Here is a 24,555-nt window from a genome sequence, read left to right as displayed (position 1 = left end):
GTCAGGGACTTTCAGAGTAAAACACCTTGATTTACTGACACAGAGCACTGCTTCCTGTCAGGGACTTTCAGAGTAAAACACCTTGATTTACTGACACAGAGCACTGCTTCCTGTCAGGGACTGTCAGAGTAAAAAACATTGATCTACTGACACAGAGCACTGCTTCCTGTCAGGGACTTTCAGAGTAAAAAACCTTGATTTACTGACACGGAGCACTGCTTCCTGTCAGGGACTTTCAGAGTAAAACACCTTGATTTACTGAAACGGAGCACTGCTTCCTGTCAGGGACTTTCAGAGTAAAACACCTTGATTTACTGACAGGAGATGTAACCAGCTGGTGGAAGAAGTATTCAGATATATGTAAGTACTCTAAGAAACATCTGTGTATTAACAGCTGTTTATTTTCACAGCTAGATTAGCGAGCGTCAAAAGCTCCCCAAAATGTGTGAAGCGTTGAAAACACATTTAAACGAATCAAAGAACAGAAGTTTACTAACTGAGAAGATTATAAATAACAGAAACAGTTTCACAACCTTTCTGTTTTTATATCTTTAGCCCATTTTAACTTTTTTTTTCAACTTTTGTCTCTTTTTTTTTGTCTTTTGTCTTTTTGACGTTTTTTCTATTTTTACATTTTTGTCCCTTTTTTCGAAATTTTAACATTTTCTTTTTGCTTTTTTATCATTTCTTTGAAGCTTTTTTTAGTTTTTTTGTCGCTTAACCCTTGTCTTGTCTTCCTACGGAGTCCCTAAGAGGACGTGAGCAAAAAAAAATCATGTGAGCACATGAAACTAAACTTTTGATTTGTTTTTTATCACGTCCTGTTAGGGGCTCCGTATCTTCCTGTCTAATATGCAACTTTTAGTTTTTTCCGGGTCAAAATTTGAAATTCACAAATTTTTTATTATTTTTTTCTATACTTTTTGTTGCTTTTCCCAAAGTTTTGGTTACTTTTTTTGTCGTTTTTTTTCGGCACTTTTGAAGTTTTTTTAGTTTTTTTCTGGCATTTTTGTCACTTTTTTCAACGTTCTTTTATCAATTTGTTTTTTCAAATCCAATAAATTTAATAAACCCCCCAAATTCAATGAAACTAGTGCACTGAACGTAGAGCGTTGTATGGAACCATCCAGATTATTATGTTTTTTGACAATTTGGTTCAAAGAAGCCCAAATATCTGATACAGAAACTTTTTGAATTTGAGTGGGAGGGTTAAAATATCTTGTTAAAAGGTGAGGTGGAAAGTGTAGCATTACGGAACTTCAGTAAAAGTTCATCAAAGTCGTAGAAAGTATCCAGTTATGAAGTAAAGATTACTGGAAGTAATAAGCTTGTAAAGTTCAACATGAAAAAGACATAGAGAAGAAGAGAGCTTACATAATTCATTGATTACGGAGCATAAAGAAGTATTAACGTATTGAATCTTTCCCGTAATAATGAAATGATTATCAGGAGAGACTCTGCACACTGCTGCACACACATAGTGTTTACAGAGAGACAGAGTACTGCTTCCTGCCAGAGATTTTCAAAATAAAACAACTTGATTTATGCTGCGTTCCAGGCAACCCCGTAACTCAACGCAACCTTCTCCCTGTGAAAGTGCCCTGTAACGGCAGTAAAACCCCAAACTTACTCCCGTGAACTGGTACCAGATCGTTGGGCTCCCAGTTACACACATCAACAACCATGGCGCCCCCTGGTGATGCTGTACATGGGGATTAACGGTGAGAAATAGAAATAAATAGATATAAATAGGCAACGTAAAGTATTGTAATCAAAACAATACACATATGATTGTGTACTACAACAGGTTATGTCTATTAAATGAAGCCCAAAATATATTGCAGACTAGAAATCGCTAGTATCAGCTAGCGCTAGCTAACGTCAACGGTAGGTACTTTTGTCAAAAAACAATTCATTTAAAGTGGACAGAAACTAAAAATCAAAAGCCATCTTGGAAATATTCTGGCTCTATACACGCTAAAAGTCCTGATTATTTATATGGAGTCTGGTGGAGATATGCTGGCTCTATACACGCTAAAAGTCCTGATTATTTATATTGAGTCTGGTGGAGATATGCTGGCTCTATACACCCTAAAAGTCCTGATTATTTACATGGAGTCTGGTGGAAATATGCTGGCTCTATACACGCTAAAAGTCCTGATTATTTACATGGAGTCTGGTGGAGATATGCTGGGCTAGCGATACCTAAAAGTCCTGATTATTTACATGGAGTCTGGTGGAGATATGCTGGCTCTATACATGCTAAAAGTCCTGATTATTTACATGGAGTCTGGTGGAGATATGCTTGCTCTATACACGCTAAAAGTCCTGATTATTTACATGGAGTCTGGTGGAGATATGCTGGCTCTATACACGCTAAAAGTCCTGATTATTTATATTGAGTCTGGTGGAGATATGCTGGCTCTATACACCCTAAAAGTCCTGATTATTTACATGGAGTCTGGTGGAAATATGCTGGCTCTATACATGCTAAAAGTCCTGATTATTTACATGGAGTCTGGTGGAGTTTGGTGATGGTAATTTCGGGGCTGTTTCATGTTAAACTAAAAGGATCTTACTCTTTAACTAAAAGCTCTATCTCTGTAGGGATCCATCCCATAATGTTGTCAGACACTACTGGACCAGCTCCAAAGATTTTTGTTCCCATTAGTCACACACCGATGCATTGGGGACCCATGTTTAGGTCAACCTGTTTTTTGGAAACGGTCCGGTTAGATCCGGCTAAAGCTCTCCACTATCTCAGTACACTTGTGGCACTCAGCTACTACTGCCAAGAGCTAATCGGCTCACAAATAAATACAGTAACTGGAAGAAAAGGCAGATAAAAGCCGTGTTGTCTGATATAACGGACGTGTTAGAGAGAGCAGAAGGTGATCAGACGCATGTTGACAGACAGCAGAGTCATTTCCTCTCTGAGGATTCATGATATCACATATTTATTAACACGTTTATGACTGTGTGGTAATGAAGGTGGACTCTGTAGTCAGACACATGAACACCAACAACAACCTTAAAACTAGTCTTGGCACGGGCTTTTCACCAGGTTTCTGTCACTATTTTGAAGTTTTTGGCGCTTCTTTCAAGGTTTTTGACATTTTTTCCATTGATTTTGTTCAGACATGAACACCAACAACCTTCAAACAGCTGCTAACTTTAGTTTTATCACACAAACAAGAGGAAACAGAGACTGTTTGGGACAAAGTGGGTGATGAATTCACCACTTGTCCCTTGATCTTATGTACATTTAAATTAAAAAAAGAATCAAGAGACTTAAAAAAGTGGATTAAGAGGCTAAAAAAGTGGATTTAGAGTCTAAAAAAGTAGATTTAGAGACTAAGAAAGTGGATTTAGAGTTTGTGGCGTCTCCGTGCAGTTTGTTGATCTTTAAAATGAAAAAGACGTGTCAGTGAAGTGAAGTCACATCACTTGTTCTGACTTTAAATGAAATGTGTGCATCATTCATTACTTCCTTCTTCTTTCTGCCCTTCCTGAATCAAAGGAAACTGCCCAACAAACCCAATTACCCCACAAAAATGAGACTAATGAGGAAATGTAATGAGCAGCTGGAAACAAGTTTGACAACATTCAGAGTTTTATTTTTCTAGATTTGACAGCCTGAAGTCATCTCTTACTTTGGTTTGGTTTCCGTCCCACTCTCAAACATCTAGAGTTTATTCACATGCTTTTATTTAATCGAAAAACTAAAATATCTTTATTTCATGCATAGGCGTAATTTAAAGGGGGAATGTTGATTGCATGTTTCATATAGTCTTCTGTCTTATTGAGAGGACAGTTTGGGCGACATTAAGCCCTCAGAAGTAAACAATACAGTTCTTTGCCATCATAGAATTTAGCAAATCAGGCAAAACTATTACTCTGATTCCATTTTTAAATTATAATGACAGGCCCGAATATTAAACTGTTGGCTTCTGGGGGATTTTCTGAGTCTCAAAGTCAGCAAATTCTGCTCTGAGTGTCGTGTGTTGAGGTTTGATAACAGTATGCCGTCTTTTTGGTTTGGTGCACAACTAAGCACCGAAATGTATTGTGATCCTAATTTATTATACGGGCCGGATCAAAGTTTGCGAGGGGCCAGATTTAGCCTGTGGGCCTTGACTTTGACACGTGTGCTTTAGTCACAGGAACAAATTGTACCGTTGTTTTTTGTACCTTCTCAAACCGAGGGGGTCAAACTCATTTTCACTGAGGGCCACCCTGGTAAATATAACCACATCCAGAGACAGACACTCAGGGTCCTGCACCCGGCGCAGAGCAGCACAAAGTCTAACACAAGTGTCTTTGCTAGTTAAGCACCCACGTCGTTTAAATAGTAAATGCACCTGCGTCCATCTGGGGTCCATGGGTGTGCTGGTCTTACAGGGAGGTGTGTTCAGGTGCATTCTGGGAGTATTACTATCTTGAGGCAGGGGGAAGTGATCACGCCATTGACCAACAAAAACCTGGTCTAAAGTCAATAACGCAGCATTTCATTGTTATTTTAACAGAGCATTAGTAAAATGCTCCTAGGCTCGTGCACAGCGCGCACACTATGCTTGTTACACACACAGGGATGCACAGCAGCACACACACACACATACACACACACACACACACAGCAGCACACACACACACACACACACACAGACGCACAGCAGCACACACTAACACACACACACACATGCAGAAGATTACAAATAAAAATATTAGGGTGTAAATCCTCCATCATAATAGTAATGCTCCAAGGTCCAAACGCGCCTGGCTTTTAAAGGGAATGGGAGCTGATCTCTGATTGGTTGATGAATGGGAGATGATCTCTGATTGGTTGATTGCTTGTTATGCCCAAAACAAACCTCTGATTAATGAAGACACTAAGAACAACCCTTTAGAACCAGGCGCCGGGCACACAGACCCTATTTTCTGCCCTCAAACTAGCAGAAGTAGATTTGGACACGCCCTAAACACATCTGCACCAGGCGCTGCACGCCATGCGCTTAGATCGGTAAAAAAGGTTAGAGACAGGTATTTGAATGCATGTCGCGTTTTTTTTTTTGCTGCTTGTCACATTTTTCGGCATTTTTGTAGAGGTACAATTTTTCCATTCAGAGGTACAACGCCATTTTCTAACTTTGAGTAGCAAAAAATTCCTTTTTTCATCTAGTGAAAGAAAAAAAGACACAACTTTAAACTCAATAATTTTAGTCATTTATTTTAGTCCTTAAAATTTCATCCACAGGATCTCACAAACAATGTAACAAAGTTTTAGGATGTCTTGTAAAATATAAGAAACATTGAAAGAAAAGTGACTGATTGTATCTTTACATTTAAAGATAAAATCCGTCAGTTCCCCTGCCTCACACAGACCAATCATTAACCAGCTGCAGAGACATCTGTCAGTTTCCCAGAATGAATCAACTTCACTACGAGCCACGCTGAAAAACAAGAAAGACATCCAGAGACAGACATGTGAGTTCATTCACAGGCTTTTATTTAAGAGAAAAAGTCAAATATCTCTGACTGTATTACTGTATGTCTCATATATCCTTCTCTTTTACAGTTTGGTTGACAATAAAGAGTGACAAAATCATTGGAAAAAAGTGACAAAAACATTGGGGGCCCTATTTTAACGATCTGAAACGCAAGTATGAAACGCAAAACGCAAGTAGCTTTGTGGGCGGATCTCGGGCGCTGTTGATATTATAACGGCGGGATAAATGAGTCTTGTGCCCGACGCAAATCTTAAATGGGTTGGTCTGAAGTAGCTAGGTGTGGTTTGGGCGTAACGTGAAAATAACCAATCAGAGCATCATCTCACATTCCCTTTAAGAGCAGGCGCGCGTGTTCCATGGCGGATTGCTATTATGACTGAGGATTTGCCTGGCGCACGCCAGCGGGAGCTGTCCCAGATGCGACAAAGTAATGAATGCCCGTCTTGACCGGGTGGAGATGTTGCTGCTCCTCTCAGGCGCATCTCCTCAAGTCTGGAGAGGATTGCTACAGCCATGGAGCGTGGGCCTCCAAACGCACCACCTGCTCCTGTTGTGCCCCTTCCTCCTCCCCCCACTCCATCTCCGTCCACCCGCTCCACCAGGAGCGCATCGCGCATTACTCCCGGACCAGATTCCGTCGGAGTGTCCAATCCCACCGTAGTTCAACATCATGTCTCCTTAAGTCCTCTAATATTTCCTCATTTATGTCATCAACACATTCATGATTCATGGAAATGTGTAAAACACAACAAGCCACAAAGAATGCTGCGACTTTTTGAGGACTGTACTGTAAAGTGCCTCCTGACCTATCCAAACACCTGAAGCGCATTTTCAGTAATATTTTTCCTTGTATTTATGTATGGTTTGTAAAAATGGGAACTGCTGCGTCCGTGTAGATGAGAGAAGTGTATGCGCATTGTGCACACGCTACATTATGGCCAAGCATGCGCCCGTAAAATAGCATCTGAATAATGCGCTACTGACTTTAGACTAGCGCCACTGACTTTAAACCAGGTTTTTCCTGGTCAGTGGTGGAATTGTTTTCTGAAACTGCAAAATAGCACCAGGTAACGTTTGCGCCGGAACACGCCTCCTCTTTTCACTGAACCGCCCCCAGGAGCGCAAATACATTCCCTAATTTACCGACGTGCGTCTGTGGAGGGAAAAGTCCGCTGTGCGTGGGGTGCAAAATAGGAATGATACATGCGTCGGTGTACAAAGGCAATTGCGCTGAGTGCAAGATAGGGCCCTGGAAAGTGACTAAAACAAAGCTGGCCAAAACTGATTGTGAACCTAAATTGATATCTGGGCCGGATTTAAATGTGTTTTAAAGCGTAACTCTCACCAAAATGCAACCTAGGGTCTTTTTGTGAACCGTATTCTCGTTTTGGGTCAAAAGGTCTTTTCAATGGGAGTGCTAGCGGCACTACTATGATAGCATCAAAATCTCTATTTTTAAAACACTAAGAAGGCTCGACACAACATGAGACTTTGCTCCAACTACACATGGACTAAGCATTTAGAACATTGGTTGTCCTCACAGAGTTCACTAAAAAGAAAGGTTATAAACAACTTCGCTCTAGCTGTTGGTGTTTCCGTTATCCGCCATCTCACCAGTCAAAAAGAGTTGATTTCCGAATGTGAATGAACAGACTCCTTAGGAGGAAATGTCATTCTAATTTGAGGCTCCTTTTTCAACTACAAGGTCAATATTGTTTTTCACTAATGACAAAACATGGTGTATTGTTGTTCATTATGGGGCGCTATAGAGCCACCATGCCATGCCCAAGCCCAAATGCGATATCAGATCAAAATAATTACAAGTTTGAACATGTGTGCTTAGGTTTTGAGAGTTTCTGTGCATCCTAAAGTCCCCAAACATGTGTTGAGACAATGGTAATAAATGCACAAAATCCAAGACAGCTGACTTATATTTATTCCTAAAGATGATAACAATGCTCCCACCAACATCAAAGAACCATTATCCAAAACATAACATCAGTAGGGTGTGCTATGGAGCCTGCTGGCCACGCTGAAAACTCACTGCAGGACTTTGATATTTTCTCCGGACATGCAAGTTCCACCTGTGTTGTAGTATTTAAGATCGGTCTTTGTCTCGTGAACACTTTTTGAAGGACTTGTCTCGGAATTGGCTGCATTTTTACTAGGCCCAAGAAAGAAGACTCAGGATTTTATTTCGAGACCGGTCAAGACCACAGCTGCAGATGTGTTAACATCAGAACTGTGATTGGATCTTAAACTTCCTGCTTCAAATGCAACCACACACTCCCAGTTGGGCTACCTAACTGCAAGGAGTTTATTTGTTTGCTCTGTGTGTTTTTTTGTGGGTATATGGACCTATCAGCTCAATTTGAAGAGTGCCTTTAATGTTTTCCACATTTGATCATGTCATGCAGTGTGGGACTCACACGGTCTTGGTCTTGTCTGGGTCTTGAAACACTCTTGGTCTTGGTGATGATTTGGTCTCTGTTTAGGTGCTCTTGTCTACAACACTGCCTCACACTCTCAGTGCCAGGGACAGTTGTGAAAGTGCACCTTAGACACATAAGGGGGAGGAAGAAGGGAATTGAAACCCTCCTTATAGGCATCTAACACCTGTTGGACAGGTTTAATACATCATAAGGTTTGTCACATCCAGAAATCAAGCCAACCTCCCTGACTGAGTGACTGCTAAGATCCTCTTTATTTCAGTGGGACAATGCATTTGCCCTGTAAGGGTTTGATTGTTGTGGATAATTTGCTCCTCCAGTGAACTATGGCACAATTTATTGAAGACTCCAGCCAGGAGGGCTGGTAGAAGATTGGCAATGGGGCTTTTGGACAAATCTACAAAGCCAGGCATCGTCAGTGGGGCTGTCATGTAGCCATTAAAGTGATTTGTGATGGTAATGGGTAAGTGCTTACAAAGAGTTTTCTGTTTACAATTACATCAAGTTGTGTGAATCACTCATAATCCAAACAAACACACACAGGACAGGAACAATGAGTCTTTGCTGAGTGAGATCAACATGATGCATCATGCAACCAGCCTGCATGTTATGGCTGTCCGAGGGGTCTACATGGGTCAAACGCCCTCCTCTGGCAGGTTCACAGAGCTTGGTGTGGTCATGGAGCTCATGGAAAGAGGATCACTGGCCTCCCTACATGTAACCAGTGGTGGAAATACCACTCTGGAAAAATACTCTGCTAAAGTATTGATTTAAAAATTAAAGTATAATGTAGATTCACTGTATTCTGGACACGTCCGACACAAAGCACAGTAAAAAGTCCCTTAAGATATCAATGAGCGTGTAATGGTTGGGGTCGGCTGGCTGTGAGTTTCTGTTTTGTTTTCTAGTTTCCTAGTTCCTAATTTTTTTTCCACTGTCTGTTTCTCTGTTGGCCCTGCCTCTATATGTGTCTCCTGTGTTTTCCCCCTTCCCCTCCTGCCTGCTACTGCCAGCTGATTACACACACCTGCCCGTCATTCCACCATCACCTCTCCAGCCGAACACACCTATCATCAGCTACAATCAAGCCCAGTATTTAAAACCCGGATCTACTCACCATCTTTGCGTGAACCTTGTCACAGCCACCCTGGTGATACTCTCTACAAGTGCCATGAGAAACCTTTACTTACCTGTTTTGGTCCGTTGTTGATTTTGACTTCTCTTTGTTTCCTGCAGCCATCATCTCCACTCCTCTCCGTTGCCTCCAGTCAGCTGGCCTCACCATTCGGTCCCCTTCTCACAGCTCCATGCTCCATCCTGCTTCCGCTCCTGCTTCCAGCCTTCCCTTGCCTCCAGTCCCTCGCCTTCCTATCTCTGCCCTTGTGCTCTCGCTCCTGTCCTTGGCATCTACCTCCCCACACCCCCTTCCTGAGCCTGTGTCTGTCCCAGGTTTCTTCCTAATAGGGAGTTTTTCCTCGCCACTGTCACACTGCTTGCTCTTGGGGGAATTATTAGAATTGTTGGGGCCTTGTAAATTATAGTGTGGTCTAGACCTATTCTATCTGTAAAGTGTCTTGAGATAACTCTTGTTATTTTATACTATAAATTGAATTGAATAAACACTCAGTCATGCTGAGTGACTATTATTTTGACACGCTGCAGCAAATCACTGTTTTTATCATTGTTTGTAATTGGCTCTTCCACTTTCCAGGACCAAAAGGCCGAAGGAAAAGCAGGTTCAGAGGGTTCAAATCTTAAAGGTTCCAGGTCTGTATTTATATAATAGCTACTGTTGTGGCTTTAAGACCATTGATAAATAGTTTTTAGCTAAATGACCATCACTATCAGAATTCAAATGATGATTACTTGAGCTCCAGGAACTGTTGGCCGTTTACAGTTGAGTTTAGCCTAGAAAAGGTGAGCATCATGTGGTGATGACAGTGAAATTTAGGAAAAGATTGTGTTTTGGATTAAAACACTCCCCAGGACAGGAACACTCGTTTCCTGGGTGAAAGTCTTGTGTTTTCTCCTTAACTTCTCCAGGATGTAAACACCTGTTTCCTGGGTGAATGTCTTGTGTTTTCTTCTTCCGGGACATGAAATTTGTTCCTCCTCTTGAAAGCCCTGTGTTTTAGGAGCCAAACTTCCCCACTATGTCCTCCCTACAAGGATCTTCACACTCTTATACAGCATAAGTCAATGTGGTGCTGACAGTAATAAATATGAGGAATATACACCAATTACAGACAATTACATTTCACAGCTGTATGTACAAATCGTTCATATCTGCGGTTCGCTCACATGACTTTTACTACCAAAGCTACGCGGGCAACACCCAACAAATTAGAGGTAGCAGCTCGTATTTCTGCCTATCTGACAGATCTCTGATTGGCTGTCCACACACCACTTTAACAACACCATATTAAACAACACAGCTCCACTCTCTCGACAAAATGTGGTTGCAAAAAACCAAGATGGCGACATCTGTATTGCCAAACTCGACTCAGCTTTTAAACGGCCGTCCACAAACTAATGGGTGTGGACGTGTATTATTTTATATTTCATTATGTCTTCTTCTTCTAGTGGAGGACGAGATCCAACAAATCCTGAGAGCAGTGAACCTGCTGTCTGCTCGTTGACAGCAAAAGCTCTCTCTCTGCAGCTTCTTCTAATTCCTCAAATTTCATGTCTTTCTGCTCTGGTTTGTCTTCATTAAGGACTTCTTATTTCTCTTAATTATGTTGTTATGGCATAACCACAACCTTGGGAAAACGTGATGCTATCATTACTAACACTTATCTAGGACTTCCAGAGCTTTGCTGCCCATACGTATATTAATCTACAGAACTGAGTGTTCGGTCGCCAGGCTAAAGTTAAGGTAAACGGGCTTACCTGCTGACTTGCTGTCCTGGCGCCACTTCAATCCGCCACTGGATCATCTCGCTCTCCATCGTCTGGCTCTGGTAAGTTTACTAAGATGAGTTTCAGCTGTTAGGACAAAAGCCTAGCGGACGTCTTCATTACTCAAAGAAAGAGGTAGATCACTTCCTGCACAGCACCCTGAGCAACCTGAGACCCACTCCACCTGGTGGAGTTTAACGCCTCAGAACCCACGTGGAAGGATGTCTCAGAGGGGTTTACAACAGCCAGAGCCAACACTGCTCCAGGTCGCAGTGGGGTACCCTGCAAGGTGTACAAGTGCTGCCCAGAGCTGCTTAGAATCCTCTGGAAGATGCTGCCAGGGATTTGGCAAAGAGGGAATGTAGTGGACCAGTGGTGGCAGGCTGAGGAAGTCTGGATTCTGCAGAATGAAATGATTGACCTAAGAGTTTTAGTTTAACCTCATCCTAATATTTTCTTTTCTGTTCACTAATGAAACTGTCTGGATTCCCAAGGAAGAGAACTCAACTAAGCTAGAGAAGTTCAGAGCCATCTCAGTTCTCAGTGTGGAGGGGAAGATCTTTAGTTTTCTATCCAGAAGGATGACAGACTTCTTCCTAAGTACACACATCAGTAAAGAAGGGCAGCATCCCCGGAGTGCCAGGGTGTCTGGAACACAGGAGTGGTCACCCAGCTGCTCAGGCAGGAGAAGAAGAGGGGAAGGGAGACCTGGTGGTGCTTTGGCAGGACTTGGCCAACGCATATGGGTCAATCCCAGATAAACTGGTCGAGACCCTGGACCAACACCACATACCCAGTAAGATCAAGGACCTCATCCTGAACTACAATGGGAACTTCAGGCTTAGAGTCACAGTTGGCAGTTTAACATCTGACTGGCACAGCCTCTAGAGAGAGGTCATAACTGGCTGTACTATCTCAGTTATACTCCTTGCCCTCGCCATGAATATGGTGGTCAAGGCAGCTGAAACGGACTGCAGAGGCCCCCCTTTCCAAGTCTGGAATCCATATGCATTGAGTACTTTTACTGTTAATACTTTAACTACATTTTCTTGATGACATACTTTTACTTAAGTAACATTGTCAATACAGGACTTTTACTGTAACAGAGTATTTGTACAGTGTGGTTTTAGTACTTTTACTGCAGTAAAGGATCTGAATATTTCTTCCACCGATGATTTGTATATAACTGTGAAAAGTAAAGTCCTGTAAATATCTGCATTAACTATCCATTCTAGCTTTTAAATGTTAAAACGTGTTCTGTTAGGCCTCAGGCTGAAGAACTATATAACATGTTTGTTTTTGGGGGAGTGTCTAAATGAACCCAGTTGACAGAGAAAATAAAGAACAGAGGATCCAGTTTTCAGAAAGTTGGAGTTTTTTTTCAGATGTCGATGAGTTTCCGGCCAGCGAGGAGCTGAACGTCAAAGAGTCGTTGTTTCATCTTTCATACACTGCACGACCCTCTGCTCCAGGTGAAGCTGGTTTTATTACAGAAACACATGTTGGAGCCAAGGTTATAATTTTATTTTAGTTTAGACGTTTGGATTTCATATTATGTCAGGTATGTCTCATTCCTTTCCTCTCTTCAATTATTATTGTAATTTTTTGTAAATTCTATTGTATTGTTATACTGTATAATTAACAGTATTTTTTTTAGATTTTATTTCTTACTGTCTTTTCTGTTTTCATTCTTTATGTTAAGTGAGTGTTGTACTTTGAGAGCAAAGATTAACAGGAGTCAAATTCCTTATTTGTTTACGCAAACCTGGCCAATAAAGCTGATTCTGATGTAAGTTAGTATGGTCCAGATAAAGTTTACAGAAACATGTTATTATAGTTTTGAATTTGTTTTTATTTTGTTTTCTTACTTTCAATTAGTTATTCTCAAACGAGTGGATAAGTGGATATGACACATGCCTTTGGTGTGGGTGACCTAGGTTCAATTCCCACTGCAATACATCAACCAATATGTCCCTGAGCAAGGCACTTAACCCCTAGTTGCTCCAGAGGCGTAGAACCTCTGACATATATAGCAATTGTAAGGCGGTTTGGATAAAAGCATCAGCTAAATGACATGTAATGTACAAAGTGTTATAGTGTAGTAATAATATCATATAGATTATTCTGCAAAATGAGGACCTTTACTTTTGGTGCTTTAAGTAGATTTTGATGCTGATACTTTTGTACTTTCACTGAAATTAAGTTTGGAACGCAGGACTTTTACTGTAACAGTATTTCTACTCTGTGGTATCAGTACTTCTGGCTGTCGAAGGAGGCTGAGGATGATAAGGCTTAAAATGTAGATTCAGAGACAAAAAAGTAGATTTTTTTTTTTTACATTCCACATTTTAGTGGAGTAATTTTATTAATGTGCAGCAATGATCCATATGCTTTTTTGGGAACATAAACATATTAAAAAGGAAACACACCCTATCCCAAACAGCTGTGTTGTCCACCTTTGTAACAAATAGTTTACCAGCATTGTGCTTTACATTACAGTTAAAACTCAGATTAAGTCATTTGTAGCTGCACAAAATGTACAATTTGTAGTCATTATGGTTTGGATGTTAAAGCACTTTAAAACTAAGAGGAGAATAAGCAGAACAAAGTTGTTATAATTAGTAGTGTTATACATTTGGAACATAGATTGTGAATTTTTGAAAGGGTACATGAGTTCATATGACAGGACTGTGTGGGACACTGTGACAGGAAATGAGAGACGGTTGCACACAGGAGGACCTCGAGCATAGTCGGTTGATATTCAGATTCTATTTTGTTTGTTCTGTAGAAATGTGTAAATACAAACAGGTTCTTCTCAGTTTGCGGAGTGGCTGATTGGCCAGGGGGCGTACAGGTGTCTGTCATCACATGAGGGGGAGATTAACTGCATACAGCGTTTAGACTTAATAATAGGAATATTTTAACTCCAACATTCACAGACTGATGAAAAGCATTAATGTAGAGCCAAATAGTTTCTGTGATAACAGAATCATCGATAGAATTGAGAAATTCAGAATTTAAAAAGGTATAAGTAAGATTCCATAGAGCCCTAATTTAAGTCAGAGCACCGACAGATGGCAGCCCACCAACGGTCTGGCTCTGTCCGAGGTTTCTGCTTAAAAAGTTAATTTAATTGAAACTATATTGAATTCAAAGCTAACTGGAGATTTGAAAATATGACTCTGTCTAAGGTTCCTACCAAGCTGCAACAATCCACTGAGACAGCACTGATATAGATAATACACTGGAGACAACCCTGACATATATAATACACTGAGACAACAATGATATATACATTACACTGGAGATAACACTGATATATATATATTACACTGGAGACAACACTGATATATATATATATATATATATATATATATTACACTGGAGACAACACTGATATATATAATACACTGGAGACAACACTGATATATACAATAAACTGGGGACAGCCCTGATATATATTACAGTATATACAGGGGACAATCCTGACATATATAATACACTGGGGTATTGCAGGGCACTGCTCGCTGAGAGAATCTGATTGACCGTTGATTAATGAAACTGTTTATAATATATGTTTATAATCCTGTCTGTCTCAGCAGAATGAACGGTAAAATATCCCCAGCAGCTGATCCAAAGACGGCCGCGGCAGCGGGGTGAGTCAGGATGTGGATTTACCTAAAAGCACTCAAACATGCACAAAATAAGAGAAAATTAAGAGAAAGACGAACTCGTCACAAAAGAAGTTGAGAAGACAATGTTTTTATAAACCAGAGAAGGTAACGGTCATGGTTTGAAAGACTTCATTAACGTTGTGAAACGTCCCAGTCTGGTTAGGTTTAGACACCAAAACTACTGAGTTACGGTGATAAATAGATGGAGGTTTGGGTTCAAATCAGACGTGACTTCACTTCCTGAAGGTTACCTCATGATGCAGAACGTGACGTAGCTCCATTTGTTACATGAAGTTAAAAAAACTCTCTGTTTCCTTTTCTTTTCAAACAGGACATGAACCCTTAAGAAGGAGAAGTCATAACATATCAAGAAGAGAGGAATGTGAAAATATTTCTAGAAAAAAGTCATAAAATTCCCAATATAGTTCCCTCAGAACAAAACAACAAATTTATTGAGTTTCCTTTTAGAGAAATAATCTGAGTTGAGTTTAATTCCCTCTGATAAATATCTGGTTTTATCTTTAGAGTCTGTGGTAGTGAAGCATATCTGGTTTAATCTTTAGAGTCTGTGGTAGTGAACCTGATCTGATTTTATCTTTGGAGTTTGTGGTAGTGAACCAGATCTGGTTTATCTTTAGAGTCTGTGATAGTGAACCAGATCTGGTTTAATCTTTAGAGTCTGTGGTAATGAATAGCGGTGGTTGAAAAAATCAGTACAGCATAGTATCGGGATATTTTCCGTGACAATATTGTATTGCCAAACACAAAAACACCAATGAATCCAGAACCAAACACAGGATCATAACAGTATCAATACACAGACACCAGGTACACAGACGCCAAGTATCGATCTTTTATAATATATGTGTTGGTCAGTTTGTCTGCCTGACAATTCTATATTGCAGCAATACAAATTAATTGAGATGAACAAACAAAAAAATCATGTTTTTAGATTAAACAGATGTTGACAAAGTTTCCATTTGGGGACATAAGTTGAAATTGGGAGAAATTATTTGCTATTGGAAAAAGAGGTAATACATTTGTAGTTGTATTAGTTCATTGCATAGCAGGGCATAGCATTGTGTAGCAGGGCATGGCTCGCTAAGAGAATCTGATTGACCGTTGATTAATGAAACTGTTTATAATATATGTTTATAATCCTGTCTGTCTCAGCAGAATGAACGGTAAAATATCCCCAGCAGCTGATCCAAAGACGGCCGCGGCAGCGGGGTGAGTCAGGATGTGGATTTACCTAAAAGCACTCAAACACGCACAAAATAAGAGAAAATTAAGAGAAAGACGAACTCGTCACAAAAGAAGTTGAGAAGACAATGTTTTTATAAACCAGAGAAGGTAACGGTCATAGTTTGAAAGACTTCATTAACATTGTGAAACGTCCCAGTCTGGTTAGGTTTAGACACCAAAACTACTGAGTTACGGTGATAAATAGATGGAGGTTTGGGTTCAAATCAGACGTGACTTCACTTCCTGAAGGTTACCTCGTGATGCAGAACGTGACGTAGCTACGTTTGTTAGATGAAGTTAAAAAAACTCTCTGTTTCCTTTTCTTTTCAAACAGGACATGAACCCTTAAGAAGGAGAAGTCATAACATATCAAGAAGAGAGGAATATGAAAATATTTCTAGAAAAAAGTAATAAAATTCCCAATATAGTTCCCTCAGAGCAAAACAACAAATGTATTGAGTTTCCTTTTAGAGAAATAATCTGAGTTGAGTTTAATTCCCTCTGATAAATATCTGGTTTTATCTTTAGAGTCTGTGGTAGTGAACCAGATCTGGTTTATCTTTAGAGTCTGTGGTAGTGAAGCAGATCTGGTTTATATTTAAAGTCTGTGGTAGTGAACCAGATCTGGTTTTATCTTTAGAGTGTGTGGTAGTGAACCAGATCTGGTTTATCTTTAGAGAGTCTGTGGTAGTGAACTTGATCTGGTTTTATCTTTAGAGTCTGTGGTAGTGAACCAGATCTGGTTTTATCTTTAGAGTCTGTGGTAGTGAAGCATATCTGGTTTAATCTTTAGAGTCTGTGGTAGTGAACCTGATCTGATTTTATCTTTGGAGTTTGTGGTAGTGAACCAGATCTGGTTTATCTTTAGAGTCTGTGATAGTGAACCAGATCTGGTTTAATCTTTAGAGTCTGTGGTAATGAATAGCAGTGGTTGAAAAAATCAGTACAGCATAGTATCGGGATATTTTCCGTGACAATATTGTATTGCCAAACACAAAAACACCAATGAATCCAGAACCAAACACAGGATCATAACAGTATCAATACACAGACACCAGGTACACAGACACCAAGTATCGATCTTTTATAATATATGTGTTGGTCAGTTTGTCTGCCTGACAATTCCATATTGCAGCAATACAAATTAATTGAGATGAACAAACAAAAAAATCATGTTTTTAGATTAAACAGATGTTGACAAAGTTTCCATTTGGGGACATAAGTTGAAATTGGGAGAAATGATTCGCTATTGGAAAAAGAGGTAATACATTTGTAGTTGTATTAGTTCATTGCATAGCATTGTGTAGCAGGGCATAGCAGGGCATGGCTCGCTAAGAGAATCTGATTGACCGTTGATTAATGAAACTGTTCATAATATATGTTTATAATCCTGTCTGTCCCAGCAGAACGAACGGTAAAACATACCCAGCAGCTGATTCAAAGATGGCCGCGGCAGCAGGGTGAGTCAGGAAGTGGATTTACCTAAAAACACTCAAACATGCACGAAATAAGAGAAAATTAAGAGAAAGACAAACTCGTCACAAAAGAAGTTGAGAAGAGAATGTTTTAATAAACCAGAGAAAGTAACGGTCATGGTTTGAAAGACTTCATTAACGTTGTGAAACGTCCCAGTCTGGTTAGGTTTAGACACCAAAACTACTGAGTTAAGTTGATAAAAAGATGGAGGTTTGGGTTCTAATCAGACGTTACTTCACTTCCTGAAGGTTACCACGTGATGCAGAACGTGACGTAGCTCTGTTTGTTACATAAAGTTAAAAAACTCTGTTTCCTTTTCTTTTCAAACAGGACATGAACCCTTAAGAAGGAGAAGTCATAATATATCAAGAAGAGAGGAATGTGAAAATATTTCTAGAAAAAAAGTCTTAAAATTCCCATTATAGTTCCCTCAGAACAAAACAACTAATTTATTGAGTTTCCTTTTAGAGAAATAATCTGAGTGAGTTTAATTCCCTCTGATAAATATCTGGTTTTATCTTTAGAGTCTGTGATAGTGAAGCATATCTGGTTTAATCTTTAGAGTCTGTGGTAGTGAACCTGATCTGATTTTATCTTTGGAGTCTGTGGTAGTGAACCAGATCTGGTTTATCTTTAGAGTCTGTGGTAATAGCGGTGGTTGAAAAAATCGTTACAACATAGTATCAGGATATTTTCTGTGACAATACTGTATTGCTAAACACAAAAAAACACCAATAAATCCAGAATCAAAAACAGGATCATAACGGTATCAACACACAGACACCAAGTACACAGACGCCAACTATCAATCTTTTATAATATATTTGTTGGTCAGTTTGTTTGCCTGACAATCCCACATTGCAGCAATAAAAATGATGTGAGATGAACAAACAGGCGACAAACAGATGTTGACAAAGTTTCCATTTCGGGACAGAAGTTGAAATTGGGAAAAATGATTTGCTTTTGGAAAAAGAGGTAATACATTAGTAGTTATATTAATTCATGGCATAGCAGGGCAGAGCATGGCATAGCAGGGCATAGCAGGGCATTGCAGGGCGTGGCAGGGCATAGCATGGCCTAGCAGGGCATAGCATGGCATAGCATGGTGTAGCAGGGCATAGCATGGTGTAGCAGGGCATAGCAGGGCAAAGCATGGTGTGGCAGGGCATAGCAGGGCATGGCTCGCTGAGAGAATGTGATTGACCGTTGATTAATGAGACTGTTTATAATATATTTTCATAATCCTGTCTGTCTCAGCAGAATGAACGGTAAAACATCCCCAGCAGCTGATTCAAAGATGGCCGCGGCAGCAGGGTGAGTCAGGATGTGGATTTACCTAAAAGCACTCAAACACGCACAAAATAAGAGAAAATTAAGAGAAAGACGAACACTTTGTTTTATCTTTAGAGTCTGTGGTAGTGAACCAGATCTGGTTTTATTTTTAGAGTCTGTGGTAGTGAATATGGGAAAAAATCGGTATAGCATAGTATCAGGATATTTTCAGTGGCAATACTGTAATGCCAAACACAAAAAAAAAAAAATCCAGAATCAAAAACAGGATCAATACAAAGACACCAAGTACACAGACACCAAGTATTGATCTTTTATAATATATGTGTTGGTCAGTTTGTCTGCTTGACAATCCCATATTGCAGAAATAAAATTGAAGTGAGATAAACAAACAGAAATTTATCTTTTTAGATTAAACAGATGTTGACAAAGTTTCCATTTGGGGACATAAGTTGAAATTGGAAAAAATGTGAATTTTGAAAGAGGTAATAAATTGCAATATATGCAATATGCAGAATATTGCAATATGTTTAAAATCGCAATAATATCGTATCATGATGATATATTACGGTGAGGCCTCTGGTGATTCCCACCCCTGGTAGCGAATTGTGGTTTGGTTATCTGGTGTTCAGGTTGAATCCTCTGGACGCAGCCAGCTTCCTGTCCTTCAGCACCATGTCCTGGATGACTCCGGTGATGTGGTCCATGTTCAGGAAGCAGCTGGACCCGAGCACACTCAGTCCGTCTCCTCTAGATGGAGCCGACGTCAACGGAGACAGGTCAGACTGCAACGAATAACGCTAATCATCTACAAAAAACTTTATTCATACACAACCAGTGACGACACGACTTTAATCTGACCACTTTTTTTCAATAACGACTAATCTAACGCGTTACTATTTCCAAACCAGTAATCAGATTAAAGTTACTTATCCAAGTCACTGTGCGTTACTATTTTTGTCATTTTCTTTAGTAAAAATATACATATTTGCTTTCTTCTTGCCTCTCGGGGAGTGAAGTCACGTATGCGACAAGTCACGTTTTCAGCATGAGGACAGTTCACGTGTACCACGCAGCGACACAAACGTAAACAACAATGGAGGGAGGAGAGAGATGCGCATTTTCTAGCTGGAAATACAGAAACTATTTAGAGTTTGTGTCAGCTAAAGACGGCAATATTAAGGTTCGTTGTATACTCTGTGCTGGTGGCGAAAAAGTGCTATCTAGCTACAAAAACACTACGTCAAATTTGAAGAAACATTTGGAGTCGCAGCACTGCAGTCAAATTTACAGAGCAAGTCCCAGCAGGTGGTGCGAAGCAGAGAGAAGGAGGTCCCCCACCACCGAAACAACAAAAGCTGGACTTCGGTGCAAAACCAGTAAGTGGGGGAGAGTTGAAGAAGTTGATCGGGCTGTATGTTGTAGAGGAAATGCTGCCCTTAAACACGGTTGACTTGCTCTTTTTCGTGCCATAATAAACCAGATCCTACTACTGGCAACGCCGAACTGCCTCACAGTAAACCGGTTGTCATATTTATGTTGAGGCTGTGGGGTGTTGTCGGCAGTTGCTGAATGTAACTAATAAAGTAACTTGTAATCTAACGTCGTTACTTTGAAAATCAAGTAATCTGTAAAGTAACTAAGTTACTTTTTCAAAGTGTGTTGATCATGGATGGATTATTACACATATATCATTTTATACTCTGTCTACAGAGATAAAGACAACTCCAACAGTCTCTTAGTCATTTTGCCTGTCTTTGTAATTGTTTTGCATGAACACACACACACACAGACACACACACTTACAAACACACACACACACATTGTAATTAAACAAATGCTTAAGAAAATGAAAGGTTTTGAGTTTGCTTTTGAACGTGGACGCAATTGTGACGGACCTGTGATTTTTTCGGCAACATTTTTGGGAGTCAGGGCCCCAGTAGGCCGGTTTAGTAACCCATCCGTGGTGTGTTTCTGTGTGTCTCTGTGTTTCTGTGTGTCTCTGTGTTTCTGCGTGTTTCTTTCTGCAGGCTGCAGAAGCTGTGGGAACAGGAAGTGTGTGCGGTCGGCCTGCAGAAAGCGTCTCTGATTCGAGTCTTGCTTCGTTTCCAGAGAAACCGACTGCTGCTGGTTGTCGCCATCTCAGTCGTCTTCATGGTGGCGATGTTCTGCTGTTCAGTGAGTCATCTTACATTACATCACCTTTTTAAAATCCTATCAAAACAAGGAAAAGTGTTTTTCCTTTTTTCATTTTAATCTGTCCTACTGAGTGGCCACTTTATTAGGCACACCTGCCAGAAATTCTACCTTTATGAAGCTCATACTGAATATATGATACACTTTTTAGATTTGGAGTATTTTGGGATTTTAAATTCACAACCAAGTCTCACTCCCAACTTGTCACACACTGGGTGCCTTTGCTGTTAATATAAAATATTTTTATTATGAAGCTTAATTTCAAAAATTAAGTTACAAAATTGTTATTACAGTGCTTCTTTTTTTACAATATTCAAACAAGAAAAGGAAGGGAAATAAGGATAAATAAATGAATAAAAAAAAAAGAAAATAATTAACATAAAATTAAGAAATGAGAGGCCCTAATCCCTACGTGCAATAACCCACCCCGGACTGCAATCAGGATACTGCTTGTCCTGTAAAATAAGATTCCAAAGGTTGCCAAATGTTCTCAAAGTCTTTTAGTTTGTCCTTAAGGATCAACCGGATCCTCTCAAGGTGGAGTGTGTCCATCATCTCCGTGAGCCATATCATCAGTGTTGGTCCCTCTTTCTTTTTCCAGAATAAGAGGATACACTTCTTTACAGTGAGACTTCCATATGCCAAGAAGCACTGTTGTGCCACTGTCAGTCTCTTTGCTTCATTGGATATCCCTAAGATTACTGTAGTGGCAATCTGTCCACAAAAAATGCCACTGCAGGGAATTTGAAGCCATTTCCAACTCTTGCTGTTGAAAAAAATTAGGTCCGCCATTGTCGTATAGTTAATCCTTTATTATATAAATGTATTTAAAAACACATACAAAAAAACTGACTTGAAAGATTAAAAACAAACAGACGAGATCTAAAACCCATCACTATCGCACAGCTGAGGTTGAAAAACTGTGTGACTTCTCAGACTAGATTCACCTTCTGGCTCACCTGTGATTCCCTTACTACCCTGGCTGATTAGCACATACACAAAGGTGCGCAGGTGACATAACGATCAAACCATTCATGCAAACCTACCACCCCCCCCCCACACACACACACACACACACACACACACTATCCATGCACACACATACAAATTGGCTACAACACACCGGCCCCTAATTGTTACTATATAATGACACAACAATTCACCAAATTGAAAATTGGGGCTAATGACAAATCAGTCAATAATGTCATAGTGCAAGTGTGCATTTTCAGTCAATAATGTCCATGTCGAGTAAATATCCATGGAGTAGGTAACCTCAATGTTGAGATTTCAGCATTACAAAAGTCTTAATCAGCTTCCAGCAGAAGACCGATCTTTTTGATCGGTCTCTCAAGTATGTTACATTTAGTCAGAACTTTGACAGACCGTACCAGTCCCTGTGTGTCTGGAAAGGTCTTCAACACCTTTCCTAACAGCCAGGATCCACGAGGGGCAGTAGAGTCTGCCACAAGAATGCCTGCAACAAAGCTCCTCTTGTCCTTTGACCACCGTTGCCGTTCCTGTAGCAGTGGTATGTACTCCCGAACCCATCTGTGCCAGAAAAGATCAGCAAGAAACTGAACTTCCATCGCCGTCTGGTGTACAGATCACTTGTGTCGAAAAGTCCTGGTGGTAGAGCAGGTTTGCCTTTTAACAAAATAATGTGATTGGGAGTCAGGGGTTCCAAATCATTGGGATCATCTGAAGTTTTTGTGAATGGACGGTCATTAAGGATAGCTTCCACCTCACACAGAACAGTTTGCAATCCTTCGTCGTCTGTGGTTTGCTGATGAAGTACTGAATTCAGCACCTTCCTAACCATACGAATGATTCTCTCCCATACTCCTCCATGATGTGAAGTAATGTTAATGAAATGTAATATTTCAGATGTTTGAGCAAGATTTCTGCTCATGTCCAAAACTTTGTGCACATTCAAATATATAACTCATCCCATCTGTGCTCTCTGAGATTTGGAGGAGTCGTGATATTTTGTGAAAAATAAAGTTATAATAGCCTACAAGGATAAAGTCACTATATTTCAGAAAATAATCTACCTGCACCATAGTCTACTGTGTATTACGTGATTGCTCTGCTGATACGGTAGATCTCAGACCGTCTGACAGACTCAGAGCCCCGTTTGAAACACAGGGCCCCGTTCGAGACGTTTAGGGAAGTGGCTGTACGCTGCTCTACATCGGAGGTGGAAACCCGAAACTTCTGGCAGAAATGCACGGAGCACAAACGCGACACATCTGCCGCAGCATGTCCACAGCAGAGCGCATCCATAAACCTGAAGCTGCGTAGCTTTTTACAGCGAGAGTGGACACAAAGCGATGTCCGGTTTCATATTTGTCAGTCAACTTTTCAAAATACATTCGGGGCTACACTCAAAACATTCGTAGCTGAAGCAAAATGTTTGATGCTGAAAGAGACGGAGCTGAGCTCCGGTAGGGTGTGCTGTGGACCTGAGGAGGCAGAGCTGCGCTCCGGCCCAATTTAACCTCTGGCTGTGAACCATCCCAACCATCAGATTGCTTGATTTGAGATATGTAATTTATAATACATATTTTAATACGTCAACATAATGGCCCTCATTTATCAACCTAACGTAGAAACCAGCACAGATATGAGCGCAGAAATCATCTTACGACAGGCTTCACGTGGGATTCCTGAAAAGTTCGTATCACACCAATCAGAGCGTAAGAATGGTCGTACATTGAGAAATGCGGTGGCTGGAAACGATCGTCATTTAAATATCACGCCCCAATATATTCTCGGTTTTGAGGCCTCGCCCCTACAATTTACGACATGGCGAGACGTAATCCGGCTGAGAAGCGGAACTTTTCAGAGGTGGAGATTGAAACCCTGATATCTCAGGTTCATTTTCACTAATGTGTGTATTATTTGTCAGCCTGAAAACTGGTATCAAAGGCTTTAGAAAGAATGCGGAATGGAAGGAGATCACTGATGCGGTCAACAGTGTTGCCGTATAGTAAATCGGACTCCAGCTGAAGTTTAGCCTATTTAATTTATACATCCTTGACACATTTTTCTATAGTCCTAATAGTAATATACAGGCTTCTATTGCAATCTATTAGGCCTACATGTAGGTGTACCTATAATTAAATAAACACACGGTAGTTTATGCAGTGTCTTTTATTTCACTCCTGTTTTTTTTTCATGAGTCAGAACGAGCCAACAGCTGAGGGAGAGCTTGTGTCCTCCACCCCCCGTGCTGGACCACCACCTCGACCCTGTCTCCTGACAGCACAGGGGCTGGAAAAACAAGCCGAAATAACTCAGTCAATGGCAGAAATAAATCATTCACTTGAAAGAGAAACAAAAACCTGAAGAATAAATAAAAATGTTGTGCATCGTCATGTTTCCTGTATTGAATATCATTGCCAAACATAACACTATAGGCTACCTTTTAAAAGTGAGGAATAATATCCTGTCTCCTTCGTGTAGCCCCCAGTTGGGGCTGTTCTGGACACTTCTCTCTGGGCATCGGGTCATCTGGCTCCATCGCTACATTTATGGCACCGTGTTTTCCTGTGCGATGTTGTGCAGACCCCACAGGCTAAAACAATGTTGCAGACCGGTGCATAGAGGTCTTCTAAAAGAGCCAGATCTGCCATTGCTGATACGTGATCAACTGATGACTTCTCCTTCTCCTGTTAAACTGATTCTATGTTGCACCGCAAGTCCACACTGAATCGAAAATTTGCGTACACGAGTTCAGACCAGACGTGAGATTTGATCGCAGCCTACGCTCACGTCCAAATTGATAAATGCCGAGCTTTGTGTAGGAATGTAGTA

General features: G+C 40.4%; 1 protein-coding gene across 1 annotated transcript in view; it reads left to right on the top strand.

Moving 5' to 3' along the window:
• Positions 1–18,519: 18,519 nt before the first annotated feature.
• LOC120555469 (multidrug resistance-associated protein 9-like) overlaps positions 18,520–24,555 on the top strand; it is a 41,375-nt gene continuing 35,339 nt past the window's right edge. Inside the window, exons 1-3 of the mRNA XM_039794162.1 lie at positions 18,520–18,567; positions 19,176–19,322; positions 20,574–20,721. Coding sequence (XP_039650096.1) covers positions 18,551–18,567; positions 19,176–19,322; positions 20,574–20,721 — 312 coding nt within the window. The 5' untranslated portion in view covers positions 18,520–18,550. The remainder of the gene's footprint in view (positions 18,568–19,175; positions 19,323–20,573; positions 20,722–24,555) is intronic.

This window comes from Perca fluviatilis, chromosome 3 (assembly GCF_010015445.1).
Source record: "Perca fluviatilis chromosome 3, GENO_Pfluv_1.0, whole genome shotgun sequence".
NCBI classification, from domain to species: Eukaryota; Metazoa; Chordata; class Actinopteri; order Perciformes; family Percidae; genus Perca; species Perca fluviatilis.
This window is presented reverse-complemented; position numbering and strand designations above follow the sequence as displayed.